This window comes from Hyla sarda, chromosome 2, assembly GCF_029499605.1.
Source record: "Hyla sarda isolate aHylSar1 chromosome 2, aHylSar1.hap1, whole genome shotgun sequence".
Taxonomy (NCBI): Eukaryota; Metazoa; Chordata; class Amphibia; order Anura; family Hylidae; genus Hyla; species Hyla sarda.
The window spans coordinates 354,614,511-354,630,268 of record NC_079190.1 but is presented as its reverse complement, the minus strand read 5'-3'; the positions used below and the strand labels follow the sequence as shown (position 1 = coordinate 354,630,268).

General features: G+C 41.2%; 1 protein-coding gene across 1 annotated transcript in view; it reads right to left on the bottom strand.

Annotated features, from left to right (window-relative positions):
* Positions 1-885: 885 nt before the first annotated feature.
* Positions 886-15,758, bottom strand: part of CAPZA1 (capping actin protein of muscle Z-line subunit alpha 1) — a 51,173-nt gene continuing 36,300 nt past the window's right edge. Inside the window, exons 4-10 of the mRNA XM_056558293.1 lie at positions 13,484-13,547; positions 9,536-9,745; positions 9,374-9,453; positions 7,250-7,328; positions 6,416-6,487; positions 4,421-4,483; positions 886-1,638 (exon numbers count right to left, since the gene is read on the bottom strand). Of these exons, the coding sequence (XP_056414268.1) occupies positions 1,498-1,638; positions 4,421-4,483; positions 6,416-6,487; positions 7,250-7,328; positions 9,374-9,453; positions 9,536-9,745; positions 13,484-13,547 (709 nt within the window). The 3' untranslated portion in view covers positions 886-1,497. The remainder of the gene's footprint in view (positions 1,639-4,420; positions 4,484-6,415; positions 6,488-7,249; positions 7,329-9,373; positions 9,454-9,535; positions 9,746-13,483; positions 13,548-15,758) is intronic.

The following is a 15,758-nucleotide window of genomic DNA, read 5'->3' as shown; positions in this document are numbered from 1 at the left end:
GGCCCTATTTTCTAACAAACAAAATATATCGTAATAGTATAACTAGGTATAAAGGGGAAGAAATTCAACAATTCCTAAATGCCCAAGCTTTAAAAATTAGCTGTCATGCCCAATAGCCATGTTTTATATGGCACTAGACCAGTGGTCCCCAAACTGTGGCCCTCCAGATGTTGCAAAACTACAATTCCCAGCATGCCTGGACAGCCGTTGGCTGTCCAGGCATGCTGGGAGTTGTAGTTTTGAAACATCTGGAGGGCCACAGTTTGGGGACCACTGCACTAGACCTTGTGTGGCGCTTACTGAACTTGATTCACATCTATTGGAAGGAATCAATCAATAAACCAGCTAGTTTAGGTTAATGTACAGGTAAAGCTCAATGCATAAAGAACTAAAGAAGGAAGAGATTTAGTCATAGGCGAGGGGTACTGTGGGGGGGGGGGGGGGGGGGATAATTAGACTTCAGGGATATTGTCTAATATTCTAGCAGTTGAGAAGTGCGGAGATATGTATGATGCGGATAACTAGTAACACTATGTAGGGCTAGATGTAACAGGTTGAAATGACTACACTGGGAAACTAGATTAAAGGGTACCTCTCATCAAAACAACTTTTGATATATTATAGATTAATGTATGCAGAATAACTTTACAATTGCATGTTATTAAAAAATATGCTTCTTTCTATTTAATTTTCCACTTTGAAGAAATGACCACTAGGGGTCTCCCTACCAGTCCTGTCAGCAAGCATTTCTGACTCATGCTGGAGTCCTAAACACTACGAGCTGCCAGTCTGCTTTGTTCACAAAGGAGAACACTCAGAGCTGCCAGCCTGCTTTGTTCACAGCCCGTTTGGCTGTGAACAAAGCAGGCTGGCAGCTCTGAGTGTTTAGGACTTCAGCATGAGTCAGAAATGCTTGCTGACAGGACTGATCGGGAAAAATACAATAGAAAGAAGCATATTTTTCATTAACATGCTATTGGAAAGTTATTCCACATTCATTAATCTAAAATATATCAAAAGTTTATTTGATGAGAGGTACCCTTTAACCTTACAAGTGCCATTGACTTAGCGGAAAACATTCCTTGTTTTATCCCTAGCTCTATAAATAGAGCTTAAAAGAGCGTCCAAAGCTGGTACGTTTTCTAACATCAAGAAGTCAATTGTAAAAAGATAAAAATAAAAAACTGAACCAACCTACACAGTGATCACATTTACAGGCTTCTGAGAGAAGAATATAAAACAAAGCCGATTGTTCTGCAGCGCTTCTAGGTTAGAAAATACAATAACTTTGTAGGCCCTAGCAAAATATCACATTTTATAAACCCCTATTTTTTTTTGTTTCGTTTCATTTTAACCCCATTGGTGCCGAAGGACGGCCAGAAAAGAATATTCTGCTGGCCGTTCTGGCACATAAGGGGTCGCACAGAATACGTGTAAGACCAAACACTTCCGACTTTGCTTTGCACACTAGACACGGCTGTAGCTCTTTTAAAATGATCAAGCGTTTTGCATTTCTTTGCCAATCTTGTAGCTGAGAATTTTGTTCCAGTCGATCTTGGTGCGGGTGACGGGCAGCTGCCGACGTAAGGCTTTGAAAGTGGTGTCTGACATTGTCTGATAGTTTTCACTTATGGCAGTCTGGGGAGGAGAACACAAGTCATGTGGTTACAAGCGTACACACAGAAGCAAATGAAGAGCAGAATAAGAAAGCAGGTCTGCCTTGCGTCACTATAAAGCATACTTTTCATCAGCATCAGCATGATGGAGTAGGACCCTACAAATTTAAGTGCAAGACTTTTACATTAAAGGGGTTCTCCGGTGCTTAAACATTTTATCCCCTATCCAAAGGATAGGGAATAAGATGCCTGATCACGGGAGGGCTGCCGCTGGGGACCCCCGGGATTATGCACGCAGCACCCAGTTTGTAATCAGTCCCCGGAGCGTGTTCGCTCCGGGTCTGATTATTGGCGACTACAGGGCGGGCGGCGTGTGACGTCACGCTCCGCCCCGCAATGCAAGCCTATGGGAGGGGGCATGATAGCTATCACGCCCCCTCCCGTAGGCTAGCATTGAGGGGCGGAGCGTGACGTCACACGCCGGCGCAGGCGTGACGTCACATGTCCTGTAGTCGCCGGTAATCAGTCCCGGAGCGAACACGATCCGGGGACTGATTACAAACAGGGTGCCGCATGCATGATCCCGAGGATCCTTTGGATAGGGGATAAGATGTTTAAGCACGGGAGAACCTCTTTAAAAGGGTTGTCTGCCTTAAAAATGACCTATTTTAGTCAATTTAAGTAAGTACTCCCTCTTAAAATAACAAATAATTAGAACTGGTTCTTAGAACTGTACACTCTCATTAATCGTGGATTCCTCCTGGGGGTTACCCATTAGGGGTGTATCCTTACAGTTTGATATTTGATATTGTCAGCACTGATTGGACAAAACCAGACTGTGCAGCATGAACACCCCCCCCACCCCAAACTGGTAACACTGAGTTGAAAAAATATAAATATATATATGCATGTATAATATTTGCATGTATACGAGGCCGGAAGAAGCGCAATCAGCGTGGAACTTTGCCGGCAGTCGTCTCACTTCTGAGCTCCCTGCTACGAGTCTGACACCGGATCGTCTGTTCAGGCAGAGGAGTCGACCCGATACCATTTTTTTAAGACTGAGTACAAGTACCGATGCTTTAATTCTAGTACTCGTCGATACCAAGTACGAGTACTTTTATTTTAAAGGGAATCCGACAGCAGGGTGACCCGGTTTCTGGCGCTGTTTACTGTATGATATGTGGGTCCTTGTTGTGTGCAATTGAGGCGGCTGATGTAGTATGAGCCAAGATTTCTCTCTTCTCCATTGGGCAGAACAGGGAATTTGCATTGGCGGCAAAACCGATGTCTCCGGAGAGATTGCGCTGATGTTCACATGGTGAGCAGTAGAAACCAAGTCACCTGCACTATCTACAAAGTTATGTAAGTAACTGTAAGATTGCCTATAATAGTAGGGAGTATCCCCCTTTAGACATTAGCAGGGCCCCCTCCTTTAGACATTAGCAGGGCCCACCTTTAGACAGCATGGCCCCCTTAAGATATTAGCAGGACCCCCCTTTAGACAGCAGGGCCCCCTTTAGACAGCAGGGCCCCCTTTAGACAGCAGGGCCCCCTTTAGACAGCAGGGCCCCCTTTAGACAGCAGGGCCCCCTTTAGACAGCAGGGCCCCCTTTAGACATTAGCAGGACCCCCTTTAGACAGCAGGACCCCCTTTAGACAGCAGGGCCCCCTTTAGACAGCAGGGCCTCCTTTAGACATTAGCAGGACCCCCTTTAGACAGCAGGGCCTCCTTTAGACATTAGCAGGACCCCCTTTAGACATTAGCAGGCCCCTTCTTTAGAAATCAGGGCCCCCCTTTAGACAGCAGGGCCCCCTTTAGACATTACCAGGCCCCTTCTTTAGAAATCAGGGCCCCCCTTTAGACAGCAGGCCCCCTGTAGACCACAGCCCTCACCCTTGTGGACAGCTCACCTGCGGCTGTCCTGTCAGGTGCAGCTCCGTCCTCCGCATCATTGCGTTCTATGGAGGAGCATGTGACATACACGTCACTCTGTTTCCTCCGTAGCATTACGCTGGGCGCAGGGGAGGAGGAGTGACGTGTATGTCACATGCTCCTCCATAGAACGCCATGATGCAGACGGGAGAACAGGGCAGAGGAGCGGCAGCCGGTATCGGACATGGTATCGGGGACATTGGAAATGGCCAGTATCAGCCCCGATACCGATACTAGTATCTCTATGGGGACATCCACATACATACATATATATACATATATATATATATATATATATATATATATATATATATATATATATGTAATTAATTTTTTTTTTTTATTACCCCTCCAAGAAGAATAATATAGGAATGACACAAAGCTAAATTCTAAGAAAAGATGTTCCAGCATCGATGATAAACAGAGATTGTGAGGATTCACTAAAATAGACAGTTCAGTAAAGCTGACGGTCTTTTTTAAGACAATCTATGCATATGTTCTATATAGAGCAAAAATCAAACGGTGTCTACAAAATCAATGGATAAGAAAAACATCTCATGTTTGTCAGAAAAGTTATAATACTATTTTAAAATACAATTTCTTTTTTGCACATTCTGATCTACACAAAAAAGCAGAGATGTGCAACTATAATAGTTGGGTATAGTAATCTAGCATTGGACCATATAAAGTCTCCTTTATGTCAGGGCTAAAGCCATAGCCCAATTCACAAAAAAAAAATCCTACTACCAATTGTGCCTGAACATTTACATAGTGTCCATAGCGTCTAGAAGTGAACCCAGACGCAAAGTTCATAACAAAACATTTATAATGCGTGAGATTTGCGGTAAAGTTACAACATGCCACTTACCTGGTAATCATTTTCTGCTTGTTCTATAATCTTTATAAACTCCTTGGCAGTTTGCGCCTCCCCCTAAAGTGAAAATGGATAAAGCAATTAGTGCTAAAATACATGGCAAGAAGATGCCAACTAAAAGGAAGGATACTTTACCAATGTAGAGACTGGTTCCTCTAAAGAGTACCTCTCATGATCTTGTTACATTTTATAACCCTCCCAGTTCACTGCCCCCATCATGATAAACCTCCCCCTGCCTTTATTCTTATTATTTTTTAGTTTTCTACTTTGATATTGCTCTGTATTTTCTGCTCAGTCTCAGTAAGATTCACAGACTGGGAAGGGGCGTTACCCAGCAGGAGTAACATCATCTGAAGCCATACAGGGGAGAACTTCCTTCCTCCCTCCCTCTGCTACACACAGTCCAGAGCAGTTCAGTGTGAGATGAGCTATGATTGGCTAAGGCTGCACACACACACCCCTCAGCACTCCAGACTCATTTTCCTGATTGCAGTCCAAAGTCTGTGCAAGAGATAGGGGAAAATGTGCTCTGAACAAGTAGGGAGACACCTAGTGGCAGCTTTTTTAAACACAAATAACATAGAAAACTTTATTTTAAAAAAGTACATTAGAAAGATTTTTTATTTACCATAAGGAGTGCAATAGCAAAAATTTGTTTTAATGATCGTGCCCATTTAACTCAAAGGGATACTCCATGACATATACTGATATATAGAGTATGGGCAGTAATGCTTAAGTTGGTCAAACATGTGCCAATCAGGAGCTCAAACATCAGTAAGTCATGGCCTACAGAAGAGGATTATTCACTACATACTTTCCTCAGATCTAGCTGTGGCTGATTTTTAGCTCAGCTCCATTAGGGTAGAGCTGTGACTACAACTAAGGTACACAGAGTCTCAATTAGTCACAGGCGCTCCTTTTGTCTCACCATTGGTCCAGCCTGATACTCCCTCCCCTACAGCTCTGGTTAATCAGATTGTCTGCTGGGCATAACCACAGGTCCTCTCACCATGAAGTCAGTGTAGACAGACAAGTGCCAAGGGCTCCATAGTACACAGTCGTTGAAGATATAGGCCCTAAATAATTTATCCCTTATCCACAGGGATAGCGGATAAGTGTCTGAATGTGGGGATCCGACCAGTGGGACCTCTGAGATCTCGAGAACTAGACCCCGGTTCTCGCCACAATGGGAAGAGCCTGGGTCCCTTTCTGGAGATCACAGGGGTCCCAGCAGTCAGACACATATCTAAATTGCCCCTGCTTGTAAAGAGTGCAAAAAGCTAGAAGAAAAATCCCTTTACAAGATATCTGCTCTATTAGGCAGTGCAAATATTAGCTCTATTAGTCAGTGATGAGCTGCTGAAAAGAACTGTTCCCCCTATTCACTACACAGACAACATAATTATTTAAACAGATGCTGTGTAATACTTTTTTGTAAGGCATCTTTCACACTACCGTTAAGCACCGTTATGTGGAGCTTCGTCGTCCAGTCTGTCGGAACGTCAGGAGTTTAACAGAGAGAAAAAATAGTGCAGGCGCTATTTTTTTTTTCACTGGTAAAATATTGGATCCCCGACGGATCCCATTTAAGTCAAAGAAGAACGGGATGGAGCACAACTGCAATGTGAACCTAGCCTAATAAGTATACAGCGGATTAAGTACATAAATGGTGCATAACATGTATCACAGACACATTTTCTATTACTGTTCCACTTTAGTATGGTACCCTGATGTAGGCAGGAGAGGTTTAATGTTCAGCATAGCTTACCAAAAAAGATTTCAGCTCAGAGAAGTGAAGCTAAACACAAGACTACACAACTGCCCCCTACTGTTCACCGTGCCAATTACAGGTTTACTTTATCATGTAAACTGGAGTGTTTCACAGCAGATTGTTTTATGGACAGGTACAGAAATGAGGAATACTGAGAAATTACCTAAAAGAAAGTATCTAAAGAAGAGAGGAGTTTGACTATAATGTTCTGTACTTACAGAGATTGTTATGGATTCCTGCACGTCTTTATGGCTAACCAGCTGAACATTACCATCTTCATAGTAGTGCACCTACAAAAACAGAGAACAGAAATAAATACTGTGAAAAAGAGAAAAGCTTAATATTTGCTAGGCAGGTTAACCCTAAAATCCTGAGAAAATGTGGGTATACAGGTGTGCTGCCACTGCAGCCCAACAGAAAAAAAACAGTATATCAAAAGTATAGGATTTATTTTATTTAACCTGTTTGCGATATAATATATATATATATATATATATATATATATATATATATATATATATATATATATATATATATAGTAAATTTGAGTAGCCGTATTAGTCCAGTGATGCAGATGCAAATCATAAAATGTTGCAGTATCTTATCAGAGACAAGCTTTCGGGATTCCTCCCTTTATCAAGTCCAAAGCAAATCTAAGCTCACAAGTAGAAGACCCCTGCATATTTGTGAGATGTAACCTGTGTCTTCTGCTTGTGAGCTTAGATTTGCTTTGGACTTGATAAAGGGAGGAATCCCGAAAGTTTGTCTCTACAAAATTCTGCAAGCCCAATAAAAAAGGTATTACAAGATACTGCAACATCTTTTGATTTGCATTATATATATATATATATATATAGGCGGTCATGAAAAGGAGCGGGCTCTGGAGCAGTAGAAGCCCACCGATGATGCCTGTCATTTATCCCTTTAGGTAGTATAAAATGATAAATGACAGGTGCTGTACCTGTTGGGGGTCTGATCAGCACCCCTTTTCTAGGCCTCTGTGCCTGCCATAATAAATCTTCTGAATGAGAGGTGGAGGTTAATCTTTTTACCTGAATCTTCAGCACTCCAACCAGTTGAGCAGTGGATTGTGAAATAGTGAACTTCCACTCAGACCTCCAACGACCATTCCTTAAGAAAGAAAAAACAACTAGGATATGAGGCGATAGTAAATAAAACTCCAAAATGCATCTAAGCAGAAGAAACACCAACAAACACCTACAGGGATAAAGACTATAAGATATAGTTTCCTTGACACAAGACTGCAAATAAACTCTAATGTTACATGAGAATATAGAACAGTGGTCTCCAACCTGCAGACCGCCAGATGTTGCAAAACTACAACTCCCAGCATGCATGGACAGCCAACGGCTGTCCGGGCATGCTGGGAGATCTAGTTTTGCAACATCTGGAGGTCCGCAGGTTGGAGACCACTGATATAGAGCATAACTACTTTAGTGAGAGATGAGTTTCTAAGGCCATAGGAATTTTATATAGCATCTACTGTACACCAAGCATAACAGCTAAACAGAGCAAAGTTTCAGTATCAAAGGCCCTTGGAGGATGAAATGTTGTTTTTCTTTTACACTTGGTGATTTATTTATTTTTAAGAATACTTCAGGTACTTTAATAACTTGTCCTTTCCTGGTATTAGTGTAATTCCATTCCAAGTTGCTTATAAGGTGATTTCCCTGATGTACACCTATGATAACTGTTATACACAGACTCCTATATTTATAAAAAAATAAAAATATATATATATATATATATATATATATATATATATATATAAATAAAAAAAAAATATATATTATATATATATATATATATATATATATATATATATATATATATATATATTCATATTCAGAGTTCAGCAGCACTCTGATTTTTTATCACAAGCGAGGACCCCTCACCAAGGTCTTCCTTCAGCGTGCACCGCTCTACTTTGGGACTTTGACTAGTTGTGCTGCTCCTCTATCTTTTTATATATATATATATATATATATATATATATATATATATATATATATATATATATATATATATATACACACATACAGACAAAGAATAAGTCAGCCAGCACTTTAGTTGATACCAAACTATTATATGGACCTGGCCTACAGGTGCACGCTACTAGGCTAGATATACAGCAACAGAAGAATGCAGCAGCACACTGCCAGCACAAAGATATAGGTGAAACATGAAAATGCAGTTAAAACATGGAGAGCTATACAGCTATGGTGTAATAGATACAAATGTGAAACTATGAAATAGTGAGGCACTTAGCTCGCAAATTTGTCTCCGCCGGCGGTCAAATAGCTTGGACCGTCCCACCGCGATAAGGTAGCCTCCTGGGACGGACCCTACACTGTGAATATGCCTCTGTGTGAACAGTTCAGTAAGCATGGTAGGATCTGGAACATCCAAGCCACCTTATATACACACCTGATAGAGGTGGGTGGGGTGCAAGGCCAACATGGAGGTAGCCACTCCCCCGTATGTGCAATACAGATACACCTTATCGCGGTGGGACGGTCCAAGCTATTTGACCGCCGGCGGAGACAAATTTGCGAGCTAAGTGCCTCACTATTTCATAGTTTCACATTTGCATCTATTACTGTAGATGTAATAGAGAGCTGTATAGCTCTCCATGTTTTAACTGCATATTCATGTTGCACCTATATCTTTGTGCTGGCAGTGTGCTGCTGCATTCTTCTGACTGTTGCTGTATATATACACATACATATACATATATATATATATATATATATATATATATATATATATATATATATATATATATATAATGTATGGCTGTAAATGGCTCTATGGAAGACTACAGTTGCTATTACAGGTGAGGCCAGGAAGGGGTTAATAGGGTTCTGTAGGAGGTTTGTATAGGTTTACCATATTTCCCAATGCATATGGCAAATGGACAATGAAAATGCAATGTACCTAACCTAACAAAACTTCTAATTTTTTGACTAGTGTGTAAAGAGGATGAAGGTGCAAGTGAAACATGGTGTAAGTCACAGTCCACTTGTCACATTGCATTGGGAACAAAACTGTGCACGGCTGTGGATGGACAGAAGTGTTTGATGTCTTACTGCAGTGCTGTCCCTTTCCCTGTGTGTCTGTCGGTTTTACAGGGTTACAGTGAAATACACACATACCAAAAGTTTTTGGGCTGGAACTGGTGGCTCTCAATACAGGCGATAACTGTCTGCTGTCCATCTATAGTCTTTGCATACACCTGCACAGAACAGATCGATCAGTGGACGGAGTTGGAACATTTAGCATTATAACTGCACAGAAAAACAAGACAGATACTTAACAGTACAAACGCCGCTGGGATAGTGGTCTTTCACATAGGCTCTTAAAGCGCTGTCACAAGCATCTCGCCAAGATTTTAAAGTGGAATCTGTTGTTTCATCGGGATGGGCATCACTTGCATCTTTTCTCAGGTGGTCAAATTTAAAGGAAATCCTGTTCCGAGGATCCAAGAACCTGCCATTGCCCATGTCTCCATGTTCTGTAATAAGGACCTACAGAAAAGTGAAAAGAGATCATCATGATGGCATCCATTACTAAATGATGAAAGCATCAAGCCCATTAGGAAGCATAAGACTCTTACAGAGATTTCTCATGTTACAATATTGATTGGTTTCAGGATGACTATTATAAGATGAAAACATTGTAATACAAGATCAGATTTATGGAAGACTAGCAATTTGCTTCCGAAACCCTGAAATGAAAAATGAAAGATAACATACACAGTGTACCAGAAAGATAACATGGAACTGCCGTCCAAAGGAGCAGCACATCCTAGGTAAAGAAATAAAACATAACTTTTAATTATGACCAATAAAAACCTCCATTCTACATCAAAGGCACAGGGTGCTTGCTGTATGTGCTCCTATAGAGAGCAATATTTTCTTTTTCTTAAAGGGGTACTCCGGTGAAAACCTTTTTTCTTTTAAATCAACTGGTGGCATAAAGTTAAACATATTTGTACATTACTTCTATTAAAAAATCTTAATCCTTACAGTACTTATTAGCTGCTGAATGCTACAGAGGAAATTCCTTTCTTTTTGGAACACTGATGACATCACGAACACAGTGCTCTCTGCTGACATCTCTGTCCATTTTAGCAACCATGCATAGCAGATGTATGCTAAGGTCAGCATGGTGGCTCAGTGGTTAGCACTGCTGCCTTGCAGTGCTGGGGACTTGGGTTCAAATCCCACTAAGGACAACAATAAATAAAGCGTTATTATAATTATAATAACGTCAGCAGAGAGAACTGTGCTTGTGATGTCATCCGAGAGCATTCCAAAAAGAAAAGAATTTCCTCTGTAGTATTCAGCAGCTAATAAGTACAGGAAGGATTAAGATTTTTTTAATAGAAGTAATTTACAAATATGTTTAACTTTCTGCCACCAGTTGATTTAAAAGAAAAAAAGGTTTTCACCGGAGTACCCCTTTATCTACTGCTGGATACTATTGCTATCTGATTTATCTAGGGGTTTTGTCCCATTATGTGTACCAGCATTAATTTGTTATCTATGGGTTCTTAATCTGGTGCTTCTATAGGGAGCAATTTTTCTTCCTTTAAGGGGTACTCCGCCCCTAGACATCTTATCCCCTACCCAAAGATATCAGATCGCCGGGGTCCCCCGCAATATAGCAAGCAGCACCCACCTGTAACTGCTTCCGGAAGCACTGGAGGTTCTCTGGCTAATTCCTCCCAACCACGGGGACAGAAGATCGTGACGTCGCAACTCGGCCCCCGTGTGACGTCACGTCCCGCCCCCTCAATGCAAGTCTATGGGAGGGGGCGTGACGGACGTGGAGCTGGATCAACTAATTAGTGGTGTAGCGAGGTGGATTTAGTGGATACAATATTGTGAATAATCCCAACACCTTGGCACCAAGATACATCTGTATACTTCTTCTGTTATTTTAATAGTTTGTTGAACACATCTGTGTATTATTCTTGCATTGTAATAATTTGGTGAACCCATTTTTATATTATTACTGCATACTTTGGCATATTACTGTTGTATATCTTCATATTTTATGACACGAGGGGTATAGTGTGGTTTTTATTGGTCACAATTAAAAGTTATGTTTTAATTCCGGCGCTTCGGTGAATATATTCAGTGAATATATTTAAGAGCACGGTAAAGAAAGTTGATATCATTACATTTCTATTTACTCTGAAATCCTAGGTAAAGAGCTGTATAATACTTTTAGTACTGTACAGTAGGGGCCCTACTAGACAAGGCAGAGAGTAATTGATATTTCATTTTGTGAGCAAACTTGCAGTATAATTTGTGTTTGTGAACCCCTGCTCATTCTGGGCTAAGGAGTCCAGTGGGCAGTCCTACAAAGTGATTGACACAGTGGAAATAAAAAAAAAACAAAAAAAAGGGTTAATCACTGTTCAGGACCACCCACTGGACTCCTAAATCCAGAAAGAACATAGATTCACAAGAAAAGATTACAAATTATACTGAATCTTTCCCCATAAAATGACATATCAATCTACTCAGCCTCACTTGTTCTATATTATGCTGCAGATAGATTGAACAGCATTTTTCCCAATGACTGGTTTAACAACACTATAATCCAATGAAGACTGCACATGCCAAGGATAAGAAAACTTTCATGAACATACTGTTGGCACAGGAATAAACCCGAAGAGTCAACTCAGTGTACAACAGAGAATCATACCCGGGTGCAGTAAGAATAATAAGTATTTGGTCACCTACAAACAAACAAGATTTCTGGCTCTCACAGACCTGTAACAACTTCTTTAAGAGTCTCCTCTGTCCTCCACTTGTTACCTGTATTAATGCCACCTGTTTGAACTTATCAGTATAAAAGACACCTGTCCACAACCTCAGTCACACTCTAATCTCCACTATGGCCAAGACCAAAGAGCTGTTGAAGGACACCAGAAAAAAAATTGTAGAACTGCACTAGACTGGGAAGACTGAATGTGCAATAGGCAAGCAGCTTGGTGTGAAGAAATCAACTGTGGGAGCAATTATTAGAAAATGGAAGACATACAAGACCACTGATAATCTCCCTCGATCTGGGGCTCCACGCAAGATCTCTCCCCGTAGTGTCAAAATGATCACAAGAATGGTGAGCAAAAATCCCAGAACCACACGGGTGGACCTAGTGAATGACCTGCAGAGAGCTGGGACCAAAGTAACAAAGGCTACCATCAGTAACACACTACGCCGCCAGGGACACAGATCATGCAGTGCCAGACGTGTCCCCCTGCTTAAGCCAGTACATGTCCGGGCCTGTCTGAAGTTTGCTAGAGAGCATTTTGATAATCCAGAAGGGTATTGGGAGAATGTCATATGGTCAGATGAAACCAAAGCAGAACTTTTTGGTAAAAACTCAACTCGTCGTGTTTGGAGGAGAAAGAATGCTGAGATGCGGCCAAAGAACACCATACATACTGTGAAACATGTATTTCTGCTAAGGGACCAGGACGACTGATCCGTGTAAAAGGAAAGAATGAATGGGGCCATATATCGTGAGATTTTGAGTGAAAACCTCCTTCCATCAGCAAGGGCATTGAAGATGAAACGTGGCTGGGTCTTTCAGCATGAAAATGATCCCAAACACACTGCCTGGGCAATGTCAGAGTGGCTTTGTTAGAAGCCTTTCAAGGTCCTGGAGTGGCCTAGCCAGTCTCCAGATCTCAACACTATAGAAAACCTTTGAAGGGAGTTGAAAGTCCGTGTTGCCCAGTGACAGCCCCAAAACATCACTGCTCTAGAGGAGATCTGCATGGAGGAATGGGCCAAAATACCAGCAACAGTGTGTGAAAACCTTGTGAAGACTTACAGAAAATGTTTGACCCCTGTCATTGCCAACAAAAGGTATATAAAAAAGTATTGAGATGAACTTTTGTTATTGACCAAATACTTATTTTCCAATATAATTTGCAAATAAATTCTTTAAAAATCAGTCAGTGAATTTATGTTTTTTTTTTTGTCTCTCATAGATGAGGTATACCTATGATGAAAATTACAGGCCTCTCATCTTTTTAAGTGGGAGAACTCGCACAATTGGTGGCTGACTAAATCCTTTTTTGCCCCACTGTATCTGATGAGTTCAGCAAAAAGCGTATTTACCTCCAGCTATAATATATTTCCAATTACATATCCAATGAATCATCCTATAACTTTACAAACACAAACATTTAATTAAAACGAATTCAATACTGAAAATGAAAAGAAAGCTAAAATTCTTCTTACCAGGTCGTCGTAACCTTCAATCTTTACAGGGGTAAACTGATCCATGTTGTACTGGGCAAATGCACTACAAAGAAAAAGTAGGACAAGAGAAATTCAGGTCTAGAAGAATACTAGGAAACGTAAATATAAATTATAGGCCCACTAGACGTGGAGGTGCTCTGATATAATCATTATAATTAATAAAGTGGCTGAAAAGGCACACTACATATAAAAGCTTTTATCTGAACTTATCTTCCCAGTTTCAACCATTCCTTCTCTTGACTGCTCATTACCAAAACTAAAGTATGAACTAGGACTTAGGCCTTCCAGGAAGATCTGCACTGCAGGTCCTGCTATTATGTGTTATTTCTGCACCTTTCCATAATATCCTCTGGGCTAACTATGGCTGCCCGTTCCAGCTTTAACCTACACAGGGTAGTACCTGTGGTTGATTGTGGTGGTGCTATTTAGCCAGGCTTTACTGGTGGTAGCCTATCGTTTTGTTTAAATGCCATCCTTAGTTATATCTATATGATTAGAATAAAATATTCTCTGACTATATATTGTAATTCTTAGATATGGGATCAGATTATCAGATCTTCTTGCACACTCCCATGTTTTATTCCCTGAGGAAGTCCAGGTGTCATCAAATAACGAACTCAGACAGAAACACGTTGGGATAGGGATTATACTGTGCAGGTAATCTCTTTACTCTACATCTACACATTCTGTGTATGAAAGCATTATTTTATTTTTACTCTACTCATGTAATTCGTTTTGGCAAGAGCTATGATTTATTGGAAGGCCGAATTTGCTTTTTAGTCATTCATTTTTGTTAGATTTCATTTTGGGGTTTTATTATGTTCCTTTTTTTCTTGGATTTTAGTAGCATATCATTAAAAGTTATATTTTATGACGGCACCTCAGTCTTCTTGAAATGTTCATTTAAGTTATAAATAAAATGTTATACTTACAGAATCACAAGTATATTTTAATAGGAATCTGTCACAGCTAGTGTCAATAAGTGAAAACTTTTGTGCAGATTATTTTTGAGCTTTATTTTAATAAGAGCATCAAATGCTCAGCCTAGACTAAAACACCACATGCTTGCTACCTGCATCCACCACTAGAGGGAGCACAAGTCCATACTGTAAAAAAACAAATCTTCCACTGTGAACAACATAAATTAAGAATTTATTCAGCACAGAACTTGGCTTTAAAAAGTGAGAGATTACCTTTAATCACATCTTTGTGATGTGATCCTAAAGGGGTTATCTAGAAATCGTACACAGGCATAATTTCTTCAAAGACTGCTGCCTGTCTGCAAACCTTGTTAGGCTATGTTCACACGGCCGTTGTCTCCCGTCCCGCTATCCTCCCCTCAAGCTTACTTAAACGGATCATACTACTAACGGATGTAAATTGATGCAAAGGGATGCTATTTAGTGGCATCCTTTTGCATCAGTTGTTCATGTCTATTTCATAAGCTTGAGGGGAGAATAGCAAGTCTGTGGGTGGCTGGGGAGACTACAGTTGTGCTTGTACTACAACCCTCATTATGGAACAGTCTGTTCCATGTTGGGGGTAGTAGTACAGGGGCTGAGGAACAGATCGCACAGGGTCTCACTTCTGAGACCCCCATGCAATCAGAAGTAATTAACCAGGGGAGCGGGCGGCATGCTCTGCTCCACTGCGATGTCTCGTGTCTTCTACTTTCATTTTCAAATAACCCCCAAGAAGCCCTGAATGGCCGGATCCGAGGAGCCATTCAGGGTTCCCGGCAGTGTTTTTAAAGTCAGCCAGTGCCATGGTGATTATACTTTCCACATATAGGGCAGTGGGGGCAAGCCATATAGCACGGGGGGGGGGGGGGGGGGAGGAGACACAGCTATATGTATGGCCCCCCCCGCAGTACTTCTATATGGCCTGTCCCCCGCTGCGCAATATGACTTGCCACCGCTGTGCTATATGTGCGGCCGGCCAACAATTAAACAATTCTTTGCATGTATAGCGCAGCGGTGGCAAGTCATAATATAATCACCATGGCACTGACTGACTTTAAAGACTCCACCGGGAGCCCTGAATGGCTCCTCTGTTCCGGCCATTCAGGGCTTCCGGCGGGGTGTTTGAAAATGAAAGTAGAAGACACGATACATTGCAGGGTAGCAGAGCATGCCGCCCGCTCCCTTGGTTAATAACTTCTGATTGCATGGGGTCTCAGAAGTGAGACCCTGTGTGATCTGTCCCTCAGCCCCTGTACTACTACCCCCAACATGGAACAGCCCTAGTTCCATGA